The 16,048-nt window shown below is 43.3% G+C and overlaps 1 protein-coding gene across 2 annotated transcripts in view; it reads right to left on the reverse strand.

Annotated features, from left to right (window-relative positions):
* Positions 1–54: 54 nt before the first annotated feature.
* The window catches only part of EGFR (epidermal growth factor receptor), a 191,386-nt gene continuing 175,392 nt past the window's right edge, over positions 55–16,048 (reverse strand). For both annotated transcript variants that reach the window (XM_055293116.2, XM_055293115.2), the window contains 6 exons: positions 11,063–11,209; positions 9,541–9,638; positions 8,593–8,760; positions 8,163–8,210; positions 7,324–7,432; positions 55–6,387 (listed from right to left, as the gene is read on the reverse strand). In XM_055293116.2, coding sequence (XP_055149091.1) covers positions 6,026–6,387; positions 7,324–7,432; positions 8,163–8,210; positions 8,593–8,760; positions 9,541–9,638; positions 11,063–11,209 — 932 coding nt within the window. In that variant the 3' untranslated portion in view covers positions 55–6,025. The remainder of the gene's footprint in view (positions 6,388–7,323; positions 7,433–8,162; positions 8,211–8,592; positions 8,761–9,540; positions 9,639–11,062; positions 11,210–16,048) is intronic.

Below are 16,048 nucleotides of genomic sequence, written 5' to 3' on the forward strand. Positions count from 1 at the left end.
AACAAAGAATACATTATTATTATTATAAGGTACTCAAGAGTAAAGAACAATGAATAATATACATCTAATTTTTTAATACTCAATGCACAATCAACATTTCTGATCAACAGTATAAACCATATAAAAGAGAATTCTGCTTTTCATTTGTAGAAATACTGCTTTCATCATTGCAAAACTTTCAAGGTTAAAACGTACCATATGTTGAAGCTATAAAGCTATTGTTTGAATGTTTCTAAAACAAAGTTATTGCTGTCTGTTGTTAATCGGTTACACTGTCACCTCTAATACCAGTCATCAAATCCATAGGATCTCTTAATTTCCAAGAGATTGTATTGTACAGCAAGATTATTTTTGTGGCCAAATCAGGTCATAGGATTCCTTTTTTTTTTTTTTTAAAGATAAGTAAATGCATCCAGAAATGTATGCACGGATTTAAGTTTTCCCCATAGTTTTGTCTGCTGGGTGATAGGGTGGAGCTTCTTAGTGCTTCTGCTGGGAATTCAGATAGGACAGACTTGCAGCCTCAGAGGACACACTGCTGGTAGTGCAGAGAGACATGGAAGGAAAACACACTGCCTGCTACAGTTTTTATCCCAGGTATAATTTGTGAGGAATGTATAACAAATGTTTCTTAAAGCATGAATCCTCTTCTTGAATTCTTGTTTTTATGAAAGCCATCCAACCACTTACTCAATCCTCTTGAAATCTGCCTTTTGTAATGTAACTGATAGGCCAATGTTTTCTTTCACTGTGGGAAATAAAGGCTACTTGGTTGCTTTAGGGAGGGCAACAATGTCAGCTGCATAAACAGCAAGAATATTATATTTTATTACTAGTCCACCCTTAATAAAGACAGCAAGCTTAGGAAATGGAAAAGAGGTGTCTGTTTAATATTTCCTTTGCTTTTCAACCATTGTTTAGACACTCTCCTTTCTAGTGCTTGGAGAACCTTCATGGAAACTCTGTTGAGGTTCTTGACTCTCAGCGACAGATGTGGAGGTCTTTGTGTCTTAGTTCTCTAGGCCTGAGAATCACATACACCTGCAGAATTGGCCTCCAAGTCCATGTCCTTGTGGCTAATCCCTAGGCTGGTAGTTCTCAACTTTGGCTGCACATTGGAATGACCTCAAGAGCTTTAAAAACTACGAACGCTTGGGTTTCAGCCCCAGAGTTTTGCGTTTAATTGGTCTGAGGTATAGCTGGGCTTCAAGCTTTTTAAAAGCTCCTCAGGTGATGTCACTGCAGCCAGGGCTGAATAACTTCTCTAGGGTGGCTGGGCCCAGGCTCGATAAGACTGTTGGTGAACTAACCAAAGTGTGCTGAACATTATTAGGGCTCTCCAGATATGTCTAGTTTATAAATGAGTATCAATTGTAAATATAAAAATAAAATTTGCATTGAAGTCACATTATGTATATAAACCAACAAAGTGCTATGTTATTGCTTTTCTTACATGTACCGGGTTACACTGGCAGATGATGAGAGTATGGCATGCAGCTGGATTTTTCTAGTAGTAACAACAGACAGTGAGCCCTTTCCATTAACACTGCCCCAACAGACTCAACAGAACCTGCCTCAGACCAAGCTAAATGTGCTTTCCATCATCTTTTAAAATTTCCTAAATATAAAAACGATGCTTCTCTTCTTCACCATGACAATGACTTAGCTTAGCTCCCCAATGAGGTTGTGCCTTTCTATAAGAGAAAGGGCTTTGCTCTTGCCTCAACTTAACCCTTTTAAACAAAGATTTCAGTTTCAAATTTTGATTCTATTGCAGTCTCTCTAAAGTAAACTGTGTTTCTTTTAGTAGAAAAATGAGTTTCTAAAAATATATTGTACAAAGTTCAGTGCTACATAAAGAGGATGATATCCCACAACAAAGTTACAAAAATAGATTTACATTTAAAAATCCTGTCTGTGTCTTCAATAGTACAAAGTCGTACCCCTGGTATGGCAGGTGTGGCTGGTGAGAGAGGCAAGGATTTCTGTTCTGTAAGGTTTTACAGCCCCCAGGCAAGGAAATGTGAGCAGATGATTATGTTGCAATAAAAGTGTGTGCTTATCACAAGAAAGAAATGCAGAATAGACGTTGAGGGCAATTTCAACAGGTGTTGCCTACGTGGAATAGCAGCTCATTCACAAAGCAGGGAAGAGACTGGTTTCTATAACTTACTTAGAGAAAGCAGAGGGTCCCAGGGCTTTTTCAAGGCTCAGGTGGGGGTATTTGCCCCTTTTCAGCTGAACTGCTGGTGACAATGAATTGGAGGCTTTTGAAATGGCCACTAGCAGCCAAGTCTCAGGCTTATCAGTGACTGCAAATTGTTCTCTCCACTGCACATGGGAATCTCTACCCCACCCAGCCTTTTATTCTACTCTGACTGGGGGCCCTGGTACAGACCCACAGTCTTGTACAACTGAAGACCCTAGAAATAAGGTTTTCAACCCTTATTTCAAGCCCATTAGAATCATGAAAGAGCCCCTGAGATTTGGGTTGAGTTGGTCTGCAGAGATTCCAGGCCCCTTCTTTTGAAGCTCCACAGATGATTCTCTTCTGCCTGAGGGGAGGTGCCGAGTTCCCATCACCCACCAGCTTCATCCTACACAAGTGCAATCAGAGGCCTAGTGAGAGTGGCACTGGGTGGGTGGCCCCCCAGCGAGTGCCAAGCAGACCCCACCAGGCCCTTCCTTTAGGCTAGAGGTTCTGGGAACTTTGATGAATGTTGCAATAACCAGGGGGTGCTCTGAAAAGGCCCTACGGCTGGGCTGCACCCGAGAAAATCAAGCCACAATCTTTCTGGTTGGGACCAGGAGATTCCCAAGGGCAGCCGCCCTTGAGAACCAGTGCCTTTCCTGCTAAGCAATCCATAGTCCCCTTATGTCTGCAGTTGTGAGGCAGGGGTGGTAAGTCACAACATCAAGAACTTTCAGCAAACACCTAAGCTTTGGTGTCATCAGCTGGAGTGCAATAGGATGCGTCCACAGTGCTCCCCCTTACAACCTGGACTCACAGCGAATATAGAGTTTAGAAGACTCATCCCTTCTCTGATCCCTCATGGGGAGACGGGCATGGTGTAATTGGAGGAGCTCCTTAGAGATGATGCAAGAAGACGCACGAAGGCTGGCGGCACCTATGCATGTGAGCTCTCAGCTCCTTACTTTCCTTTGACCTCTGTTTGTAAAGACCACATCTGAAGCTGGGGTCATGGGGTAAGGTCTTCCAGGAACTGACTGAGGAAGAAACAGCCAACAGACAGGCTTTCTGTAGGGTATTAAGGCCAGGCTATCAATCAGGAAGACCTTCAGGGATGGAGTCCGAGCTTTGAGAACTGACGGACCAGGGCTATTAGGTGAAAATCATGGGACTTTGGGCAGCTCCTCTCCTGACCTGCCCACCACAGTAGCCAGATCTGTGAAGAGCCTAAGGGCTTTGTGGCTTCTACCAGACAAAACTGTGCCTCCCTGGACAGATGAAGTGAGAACTATTTTGGGAAGCACAGTCTTAAAATTAATAGAATTTAGCAACTAAAATTTATGGTGGAAAATTAAAATATGAAGGAGAACAAAGCTAGAATAGCTTTTGCTCTTTTATTAGGTTACTGTTTCAAACTACAAAAACATTCGAATTTAATGCTACAGTGTGACTCGCTTACAACTGACCTGCCTCATCAATCATCTGCTTCTTGACACATAAGTGACAGCAGAATGTGGGTCCTTCTGTTTCCCAGTTCTGACTGAAATATTTCTGTATGTCCTGAGGTGAATGAATAATGGAAGTGGTTTACTGACGATATAAAATCTCAGATTCTTAGAAATGTTGTGTAGTCTTCTCACTAAGCATGTGCAGAGATGATAGCTCAAAATCCCCCTGGGGGCTGCAACTTTTAGGGAACTTGTGGGATGCTCCAAGCTCATCCCCTGGCTTAGAGGGAGCAAGTTGTTAGGGTGACTGACCTCAGCCTTACGCGGACTTCAGCAGTGGAGGCCTCTGGCAGCTGTTTCCTTGGTCAGGGTGCCCCTGCTGCACCTGCACTTTCCACCTCCCCGTTGGCTGAGACCTGGTCATCCTCCTGTGAGGCCTCCCTTCCAGGTCTCCTCAGGCAGGACCCAACCTCCCTGCTCTGTGCTCTCATAGTGCTTGGCTGACGGGTCCTGTCTGGCATTTGTCACGTTGTTTTAAGGTTAGAATCGATGAGTCCATTTCCTTTGCTAAACTGTGAATTTCTTAGAATCAGGGACTATGTTTTATTTATCTTTGTATCTTTTCTACCCATACCAGGCTAGTATAGATGCTTAGGGGTATTTGAGAGCATAATAGAGTGGAAATGAATATAATTTTATTTTCATTGAGACAAAAATCAAATACTTTCTTAACAAAGCTGTAGGGGCTCTGACTGATCTGGGAGTCAAAAATTACTTTAAAAGCAAAAGGAACATTTCGTATGTGTGTGTGACTGAACATAATTGTAGGCTGAAAATTTTTCTGAACCATTTCTTCCTTGATAAATTGGATGGGGTGGATATTGACTAGGAGAGTTTAAAACACTGTTTACAAAGGACTGCTGTTAATCAGTCAGGTTACAGGGCACACACAGATTAGGAAAAAAGGTGGGATCCTAACTAGCTGAATCTTCCAATTGTAGAGAAATTATTTTAGGAAGGAATTTTTTCTTCTAAAACATCTGCAAATGTTGTGAAAGCATTATCAATTTCAAACCCTAGTTTCACATTTACTACCTGAATTCCACACTACTCATAATGCTACTGTCATTCGCACCTGTAAAATGCCCTGTTGTGGCCAGAGCTGTAAGTGCTTGAATAGATGACTCAGGGTGGAGACACTTTTTGTTTGACAAAGTGTAAGGAGGGGGTTTGGGGGCAGCTGACCTGGAGGGAACATATACTCTTTGAGTAAAAAGCTTTTAAAGTGAAGTAGAAGGAGAAAACTATCTTCCATGAGTAACCCAAACTAATTTTGGGGAGTTGGGGTGATGGCTAAAGGAGATTTCAGAGCAGCTTCATTTTTGTAGTCTCCTGATCTATGCCCCAAAGGACCTGATGCGTTTCGTCTGAGCCTCAAATTAGGAGATATGTTTTTGTGAGAACAAAAGCGGTGCTATCCTTAGGTATTCCACATTCTCAGCTGTGGGCTATTGGTCTGAATGCTGATGAATCCAATGTGGGCTGGAATCCAAGTTATTATTTGATGTGTCATCCTCTCTTGCTGATTTCATGACAGCAAGACAAGGGCAGCATACTGAGTTTCAAAACAATGGAATGGAAGACAAACAAGTCAGTCTAACGCTCACGACTGGAAACCACTGGTCAACCAGTGGGGAGTAAGTACCGTGGGGACATTTTTACAAAAGTAAGTCTAAGGAAGAGTTCTATCCCTTCCGTTTCTTCTTTGCTCAGGAAGGGACAGAGTGGCTTATCCTATTGTACCTGCCATGACTCGATACAGTACCGATCCGGCCTGCTGGGGCCATGAAGGCCTTCTTGGATCTTTAGTGTTTTGCAGTGGAAGCCTTGAAGCAGAACCACTGGAATCAAGTGTCCTCTGGAAGACTTGTGGCTTGTGCTCCTTGCTCACAGTTGGGCCTGGATGAACTCAGGGTAGCAAGTGCTACCAGCAAGCTTCTTCCTTGTTGGAAGAGCCCATTGAAGTAAAAATCAGTAGCGACAATGAAAAACTCTGAGATCCCCAATCAATAAAAATCCTGACATACCCTTTTTTTTTTCAAATATACCTCTTTGAAGGATAAATTTCTGCTCAAAGGGACAATATTCTTGCTGGATGCGTTTCTGTAAATGCTTCACAGTTTGAAGACAAAGGAATGCACCTGCAACTTCCCAAAATGCGCCCGAGGTGGAAGCACTTCCTGGCTGGTCGGTGTAAACGTTGCGAAACCAGTCTGTGGGTCTAAGAGCTAATGCGGGCATGGCTGTTGGGATGGAGGACCTGCTGTGGCATGGTCCTGGGTATCGAAAGAGTCTGGATTTTTAGGGCTCATACTATCCTCCGTGGTCATGCTCCAATAAATTCACTGCTTTGTGGTGCGACCCTTAGGTATTCTGCATTTTCAGCTGTGGAGCCCTTAAAGATGCCATTTGGCTTGGCTTCCTTGGGAAAGAAGTCCTGCTGGTAGTCAGGGTTGTCCAGGCTAATTTGGTGGCTGCCTTTCTGGGCCCAGTGGGCAGGGCTGTCGAATGTGCTGTTGACACAGGTGGGCTGGACAGTGTTGAGATACTCGGGGTTGCCCACTGCAGTGCTGTGGGGGTCCTGGTAGTGTGGATCTCTGCTGGGTGTGGGGTTCAGAGGCTGATTATGATAGACAGGATTCTGCACAGAGCCAGCGGGCCTTTTGGGAACTGACTGGTTTATGTATTCTGAAAGTGGAAAGAAATCAGAGGTGAAGTAATCAGTAATGCACCATCACATGCAGGATCCCCGGGTTCTGAACCCTGTGAATGTCCTCAACAAGGAGACTTATGACGGGGAGCAGGAGCCTTGGGAGGGCCCTCTTGCTGTTGCTGCAAAAGAAAGTGGGTTCTTTCCTGTACTTCTGAAAGTAATGGACATGTGTGTCTTTTGTAAATTTAAAGTTCTCAGGATAAACTGCCTTGAGGGGAGTGTGTGTATGTGTGTGCGTATGTGTATGCATGTGTACATGTATCCGTGGTGTGTATGTGGTATGTGTGTCTGGTGTATGTATATGTGTGTGTATGTGTGCTGTGTGTGTGTGTGTATGGTGTGTGTGTGTGGTGTCTGTGTATGTGTGTGGTGTGTATATATGTGTATGTGTATGTGTGTGTGTATGTATGTGTGTGTGTCTTAGCAGGTTGTGAGTGTCTGGAAAAAGCTTAAAATTTATTAATATTAACTAATATTTAATTAGTTACATATATGTTTCACAGGTCAAGAATAGAGCCAGCAGAGAGAACAGGGATCAAATCTGTCACACACACACACACATCATGTACACACATGTACACACATACACACATCATGTACACACATCATGCACACTCACACACACAGATGTGTATGTCTGTGGTTTGCTTCATAAGCTAGAAATTTTGCAGATTCATTCTTAAAACAGAGGTACAGCAAACAACCCAGACACAACAAAGAGCTCGTGCAGGCTCGGTCATGTGTTTGTCTGCTCCTTACGCCCTTCACTGTGTCTGCAAATCTGCCACTGTTTCCCCCTCTGGAGATGCTGGAGGGAGCACCTGGCTTGGACACTGGGTGGTGGACACTGGCTGCTGCTGAGTGGGTCGAGGAGGCTGAGGAGCAGGACTGTTTCTAGACAAGCCACTCACCAGGCACTGGGAGGAAGGTGTCGTCTATGCTGTCCTCAGTCAAGGCACCTGTGGGGTCTGAGCTGTATCGCTGCAAGAAGCTGTCTTCCTTGATGGGACAGCTTTGCACCTGCAGGAGGAAATGAGGGAAGGTTACTCCAGTCAGAGCTGCCCCAACTTCAGTGTTTGCAAAAATCACCCGAGATCTCCTTGAGATGCAGGTTCTGATTAGTAGGTCAGGCAGGCCTGAGAGTCTGCACCCTAGCGGGTGCCGGTGCTACTGGGCCGCAGGCTGCAGGGTGGGCAGCAGGGCTGTGCTGGGTGCTGTACAGCAGAACTTTCTGCAGTGAGGGAGGTGTGCTATGAGCTGTGCTCTTCAGTAGGGGCACCACTATGTGGCTACTGGACACTTCACATGTGTGAGAAACTGAATTTTATATTTTATTTAATTTTAACTTATTAACATTTAAGTTGAAGTAGCCACATGTGGCTAGTGGTTTCTGCATGGCACAGTGCGGTCTAGACCACGGCCTCACACTTCAATAGACATCAGCATCACCTGGAAAGTGGCTCAAACACAGACTACTGGGTGCCACCCCCAGAGGTCCTGATTTGGTCAAACTGGGGCGGTGGCCTGAAAAATGGAGTTTCTAACAAGCTGCCAGGCGATGCTACTACTGGTCCAGGAGTCACGCTTTGAATGGCACTGTGAGGCGTGACAGCTATGCAGGGAAAAACCCACACAGGAAGAAAACTCAAGATTATCTGGGTTAAGATTATTTAGGTTAAGGCATTTTCCACGTAAAATAGAGCAATAGTGGAGAGCTGTAAATTCTGGCTTATAAGGTGTTCGTACATACCCCATTTCTATCAATGCAAGCCACAGTGGAATTGTTGCTGGTTGCACTCTGAAAAAGAAACAGAGCAGTTGCCCATGGACTGCTTGTACCACATCTCGTCCACTTTTCCTGAATGCAGGTGGTGCGCCTCATGGAGGGTATATCGTGAAGGTGTTTAATTTTTGTCTTAATCGTTAGTTTTAGAGCAACTAGGTTTAGTTTTGATTTAATTCCATTCCATAGTGGACCTAAAAGGCTTACAATCAAGCTGTTGCAATGCAACAAAATAATTAATACACTTAATTTATTTTTATTTTGATTTTACCATTTGGTTAAAATTGACTTCATCTCCATGTGAGTTTCACTAGATGGTTGTTATTTTCCCTAAAATTCAATTTGTTCAAATGAGTAGACACAGCTTGAGAGAGAGAGAGAGACAGCGATTTCATACCAGAGAGCTCAGGAGGGGAGTCCGTGACGTGGAGGGGCTGCTGAAGAAGCCCTGCTGTGGGATGAGGTACTCGTCGGCATCCACCACATCGTCCATGTCTTCTTCATCCATCAGGGCACGGTAGAAGTTGGAGTCTGTAGGGCTTGGCAAATGCATTCTTTCATCCCCCTGGTGCAGAGATTTTGAGGCTATTAGAATGGCCCATAGAGATGCTATTCCACTTCTTGGCTATAGGAACAGGGGTCTATTGCTAGCAGGTGCCTGTGTCTTTGCCAATTTTGTTATAATGAAAATGAAATCCCCCGTGGTTCTCTAAATTATAGCTGCCTCCCCTCATGGCATGATGTGGGTGCCTTAAAATAAAACATGAACCATGCTTTGATGCTTGAAAGCCCCTACATGAGATGCAAATAGCTTCTGAGGAAACAGAAAGGGAAGAAGCTGCAGCATTCATCGAGTGTGCACCTTGCTGTGAGGTGCTAGGGAGTGTATTTTGCAACATATTTTATTCAATCTTTGAGACAATCCTGTGAGCTTGGTTTTGGTATTCCTGTGTTATGGAAGGAGATAGGTGGATCAGCTTCCTGGGTGACGGGAAGAAGTGGAGAGTCAGGGGTGTGAAGCCACGTCTGCCTGACACCAAAGCCCGATAGACCATGCTTCTCTGTTAGACCCAGCTGAGGCTTTGGCTAGCTGGACAGTGAGGATGAGCGCGGGAGGAGAGTCCAGACGGGGAGGGGGAGATGGAGTTGGGTGGGCCCCACTCACGGACGCTGCTTAGTTCACGATGTGGCCTGCGCCTTACTGAGGCTTGCTCTAATGCGTTGGAGGGCTTAATAATGCAATCTGGGACACAGGTAGGCCAGGTTTGCATGTGACAGAACACAGTGACGTGAGATGCTCATTAGAGGGACTCTTCCCAATGGAAGGACAGACTGCGATTTGTACCTGAATGACAAGGTAGCGCTGGGGGTCTCGGGCCATTTTGGAGAATTCGATGATCAACTCACGGAACTTTGGGCGACTATCTGCGTCTATCATCCAGCCTGGGGAAGGAATGAGAAAAAACAGTGCAATTAGAACACCGGAAGAAATGATAAAGATGGCATTGCTTAAAGAAGGCATTGGTGATGCGACACTTCCAGTCAAATAAGTGATGAAAGAACGAAGTCTTTGTGGTAGACTTTTCTGTCTTGGCCAACCAGTACTGGTTACTGTTTAAAGACCATGCCAGCATCGTACATTTGAATCAGAATAACAATAATGCCCTCTAGTTTTTCTATGCCCACTCTTCCTGGGGTCAGCATCCTGTGTTGTCGCCTGGGGGGATAGAGCAGTGTGGGTCTGTGCAATTGCTCTCTGTGAACTATCCTGACTACAGGGTGCCCTGCACCAAGGTCCTCACTCAACATCCACCCTTAGCATTCCTTCAGGTAGGAAACCAGATGCAACGTAGAAAAATAGGCTTTAAAGAATTTGGGGTTGGGACTGGGCTTCTGCCCCCGGCGTCTCCAGTACAGCGCAGACCCAGTGGGCATGCATGCAAGTGAGAGGGCTGGCTGTGCTGGCAACTTCCACAGGAGGACACACTGTTAACTGTGCTGCTTCTTGTGACTACCCCACAATCTAAATCCAGATGAAACAATTTGGAGGTATGGCTACGCCTGGAAATCCTCATGCCTCTTGAGGGATCACATTTATTTTCCATCCACAAGATGTCAAGCTATTTTAGGCCAGACTGCTATGTGACCTTAGACAAATCACGTGGCTTCTCTGGATCACAGCTTCCTTAGCCCAAACCAAGGAAGTTAAAAAAGATTAACTCTGTGGTCTAGAGTTCAGAAAGGCATTAATATTCACATTAACTTGGCTCTGTCATATTCCCTGTACAACTTTACTTTGCAAATGCTCATCCCATGCATGTAATGCTACCTCCAGAGCCCACTGCACTCATGAATCTGGTAGAATAATAGCATCAATCAAGTTACACACTCTTATTTAGATTAAAATGTTTAAATGCCACACTGCAGAGACTTCACATAAATCCACTGGTTTAAAAGGTTTAAGTCAAAGCAGAAATGTTGACTCTATTAGCCTTATGTTGTTATGCACTGTCATGCATTTAAAAACATTCAGTCTCCCTGGTAACAGGCTTCAAAATATAGGGCAACTCGGTATTTCATTGAGTAACTCAGTGAATAGAATATTTTGGTGTAATGACTTGCAGAAGCCTTTAGTTTTATTTATTTGCTTGCAAACATGGGCAAATGTCAGGTCACACTGCCCAATGAGTCAAGAAGTGTCTTTAGAAGAATGCTTGAAGGGGTATTTACAGATGTTTCTGGATTTATGTGCCTGCCTTATGTAATGTGATGACATTTCTCCAGGGATGCAAAGGCCTCAGGTCTTTGGCTAAGAGCAGCCACCAAGGCTCAGCTAGGCAGTGTGGACAGCCCCACCGGTCACTCACACTTGACCATGATCATGTAGACATCGATGGTGCATATGGGTGGCTGGGGGAGGCGTTCTCCTTTTTCCAGGATGGAGGAGATCTCGCTGGCAGGGATTCCATCATATGGCTTGGATCCAAAGGTCATCAACTCCCAAACGGTCACCCCTGAGAGGATAGCGCAAGAAAAGAAGGCAGTGGGATCATGAATGAACGATCACAATCCCTTGCTTTACTCATCATTGCTGGTTACTGTTTCCTGATGTTTAGAAACCTACATTTCTGTAGTCTTGGGCAATTTGCTTCAGTGCTGGAAGCCTCAGTTTACCTCTCTATAAAGTGGGATAATAACAGTATCTGTTTCACAGGATGGCTGTAAGGACCCAACAAGATAATACAACTGAAATGCTTAGCGTGATGCCCAGCAAGTAGTAAGTGACTGATAAGTGGTAAACTTTGGTAATTAACAATAAAGACAACAGTAACTCTACTAGCATAAGTATTATGCTCCAGACAGGATACACACTCAGTCACCTGCTCTGAGGGACCTGTATCTGCAGAATGAGGAAGATGTAGATTCTGAACAGGGCTATAAACTGCACATTTTTACATCATAAAAAAATTGGAAATGAAAAAGCTTAAGTTCCATTTGATAAAAATAAAAACCTCTGGAAGAAACTGAAACCCTGAACAGACCAATAATGAGCTCCAAAATTGAATCAGTAATAAACAGCCTACCAACCAAAACAAAGCCCACGACTGGATGGATTCACAGCCAAATTCTACAAGATGTACAAAAAAAGCTGGTACCATTCCTACTGAAACTATTCCAAAAAAATTGAGGAGGAGGGACTCTTCCTTAACTCATTCTATGAGGCCAACGTCATCCTGATACCAAAACTTGGCAGAGATACAACAAAAAAAGAAAACTTCAGGCCAATATCTCTGATGAACATAGACATAAAAATCCTCAACAAAATACTGGCAAATCAAATCCAGGAGCATATCAAAAAGCTTAAGCCACCAAAATCAAGTCGGCTTCATCCCTGGGATGCAAGATTGGTTCAACATATGCAAATCAATAAATGTGACTCACCACATAAACAGAACTAAGGACAAAAGCCACATGATCATCTCAATAGATGCAGAAAAGGCTCTCAATAAAATTCAACATGTTTAAAACTCTCAATAAACTAGGTATTTAAGGAACAAACCTCAACATAATAGCCATCTATGACAAACCCACAGCCAACATCATATTGAATGGGCAAAAGCTGAAAACATTCCCCTTGAAAATTGACACAAGACAAGGATTCCCTCTCTCAACACTCCTATTTAACATAGTATTGGAAGTCCTGGCCAGATAAATCAGGTGAGAGAAATAAATAATGGACATCCAAACAGGAAGAGAGGAAAACAGCTATCTCTGTTTGCAGATGACATGATCCTATATCTAGAAAACCCCATAGTCTTGGCCCAAAAACCCCTTAAGCTGATAAACAACTTCAGTGAAGACTCGGTTGTACAAAATCAATGTACAAAAATAATTAGCATTCCAATATGCCAACAACAGTCAAGCTGAGAGCCCAATCAGGAATGCAATTCAATTCACAATTACCGCAAAAAGAATAAAATACCTAGAAATACAGTAAACCAGGAAGGTGAAAGATCTCTACAATGAGTACCACAAAACACTGCTTAAAGAAATCAGAGATGACACATACAAATGGGAAAACATTCCATGCTCATGGATAGAAAGAATCAATATCATTAAAATGACTATACTGTCCAAAGTATTTTATAGATTCAATGTTACTCCTATCACACTGCCAATGAGATTCTTCACAGAACTAGAAAATACAACTTAAAAATTCACATGGAACCAAAAAAGAGCCTGAATTGCCAAGGCAATCCTAAGCAAAAAGAACAAAGCTGGAGGCATGATGCTACCTGACTTTAAACTACAGGGATACAGTAACCAAAACAGCATGGTACTAGTACAGAAACAGACATACAGACCAATGAAACTGAATAGAGAGCCCAGAAATAAGGCTGCACACCTACAACCATGTGATCATTGACAAAGTTGACAAAAAAAAAAAAAAAGCAGTGAGGAAAGGACTCCCTACTCAATAAATGATGACTAGCTAGTCATGAAGAAGATTGAAACTGGACTCCTTCCTTACACCATATACAAAAATAAACCCAACATGGATTAAAGACTTAAATGTAAAATCCCAAACTACAAAAACCCTGGAAGACAACCTAGGTAATACCATTCTGGATATAGGAATGGGCTAAGATTTCATGATGAAGACACATCAAGCAATTGCAACAAAAGCAAGAATTGACAAATGGGATCTAACTAAACTGAAGATCTTCTGCACAGCAAAAGAAACTATCATCAGAGTGAATAGACAACCCACAGAATGGGAGAACATTTTTGCAAGCTACAAATCTGAGAAGGGTCTAATAACCAGCATCTATAAGGAAATTAAGCAAATTCACAAGAAAAAATCAAACAATCCCATTAAAAAGTGGGCAAAGGACATGAGGAGACACTTTTCAGAAGAAGACATACATGCAGCCAACAAGTATATGAAAAAGAGCTTAACATCACTGATCATTAAAGAAATAAAAATCAAAACCACACTGAGATACCATCTCATACCAGTCAGATGGCTATTATTGAAAAGTAAAAAAACAACAAAAAACAAAAAAACCCAACAGATGCTGGTGAGGTTGTGGAGAAAAAGGAATGCTTTTACACTGTTGGTGGGAATGTAAATTAGTTCAATTATTGTGGAAAAGAGAGTGACAATTTCTCAAATAGCTAAAAACAGAACTACCATTTGACCCAGCAATCCCATTACTCAAAGGAATATAAATCATTCTACCATAAAGACATATGCATGCATATTTTCACTGCAGCACTACTCACAATAGCAAAGACATGGAATCAACCTAAATGCCCATCAATGACAGACTGGATAAAGAAAATGTGGTACATATATACCATGGAACACTAGGCAGCCACAAAAGAGAATGAGATCATGTACTTTGCAAGAACGTGGATGGAGCTAGAGGCCATCATCCTTAGCAAACTAATGCAGGGACAGAAAACCAAATACCGTGTGTTCTCACTTATAAGTGGGAGCTAAATCATGAGAACACATGGACACGTAGAGGGGAACAACACACACTGGGGTCTATAGGAAGGTGGAGGATGGGAGGAGGGAGGGGATCAGGAAAAATAACTAATGGGTACTAGGCTTAATCCCTGGGTGATGAAATAATCTATATAACAAACCCCTATGAACAGATTTACCTATGTAACAAACCTGCACATGTACCCTGAACCTAAAAGTTAAAAAAAGTCAGGTACTAAAATCTAAAAAATACAAAACCACAATAAAGATATAACAAGCATAGAATAAAAACCCTCATATTTTTCCTTCAAAAGCAAACAACTATGATGGTTAAAAACAAGTGAAAGCAGTGATAATTTTAGAACCAGTGTTTTTTCAGACAACCCCGAGTTCTGATGGCCCTCCCATCTCTGGATAACAGAGGCCATTCCCAAATGGAACCACCTGAATTAATACACAGAATGCAAGCTTAACAATGGAAGGAAAGCAATGGTTTGGGGGCAAGAAAATAGATTCTTGTGTCATCCCCTGCTCCCAACACCATAGTCTATATGGATTTGTAAAAGAAAGACTGTCTCATTTCCAGATCTATGCAGTCAGTTTAACTACTATTTAACTAGGTTTTTAAACATGTATGATGAATTCTAGTGGGAAGACAGGTTATTAGATTTTGGAACAAACAGCGAGAGGGAGGAGAGCTAGTGTAGCCAGTGTTAGGTGGAGAATGGACTGGAAGGTGTTGCGAGTTCTCTCTTTTTAGCTCCTTGGTACAACACACTAGGCCCCTAATTTATTAAATTGAATAATTTGCCTTGACTAGAGACTAGAGAGTAGAGAAAACAGGATATGATTTTTAAACTGAAAATTCAGGCTCATGGTCTGGTAGTTCCAGTGGGCTGCCCAGGCCAGTGATTATAATCTGCCGTGGCAGCCTCAATGATGTTGAAAACACACAATGTTTTCAGTGGGAACCTACTTCCTGAGAATGGGTGTGACCACATCAAGGCACTAAGCCCCTGAATTCGAGAGGGCTTCCACTTGTGCACGGAGTGTGGGCATTGCACTGGCATACACTGGCTGTGCCTGGAGCGTGAGGGGAGGGGGACCTGGCGGACGGGAGAGTTGCCAGGGCCAGATGGCCCAGCAACCCATCAGTCATGGCCAGGTGCTCCGGTTTTATGTGAACATACCTGGAGGACCAAAGAAAGATGTTGAGCAGAGAATGAAAAGTCTGATAAAGTTAAAAAATATGCACTTTGGGAGGCTGAGGCAGGCAGATCATGAGGTCAGGAGTTCGAGACCAGCCTGGCCAACATAGTGAAACCCTGTCTCTACTAAAGACACAAAAAACTAGCTGGGCGTGGTGGTGCATGCCTGTAATCCCAGCTACTCAGGAGGCTGAGGCAGGAGAATTGCTTGAACCCGGGAGGCAGAGGTTGCAGTGAGCCGAGACTGCACCACTGCACTCCAGCCTGGGCGACAGGGCAAGACTCTGTCTCAAAAAAAAAAAAAAAGTTAAAAAATATATGTGGCTGCTGTCTGGAACATAGATGAGGGAGAGCAAGTGGGAAGAGGGGAGACCAGCAGGAGACAGGGCTGTGCCTGGGGCAGGAGGGACCGGCTGCATGGGGACAAAATAAATGGCTTGGGGCAGGACCCCGGGGTTCCCTTGTGGAGAGGAGATACATTCTGAAAATGGCTGAAAATAACGATGCATGAGCAGACCTTTATTTCCTTATTTGTTCCATTAATTGAGGCAGCTCAGCTCACAGGTGCACACCAAACTTCACTTATTCATGGACACAAATCTCTGCCTTTGTGTCATAAATCTTACATTTTAACAGAAAAGATAAAGACT

The sequence above is a fragment of the Symphalangus syndactylus genome, chromosome 9 (genome assembly GCF_028878055.3).
Source record: "Symphalangus syndactylus isolate Jambi chromosome 9, NHGRI_mSymSyn1-v2.1_pri, whole genome shotgun sequence".
In the NCBI taxonomy this organism is placed as follows: Eukaryota; Metazoa; Chordata; class Mammalia; order Primates; family Hylobatidae; genus Symphalangus; species Symphalangus syndactylus.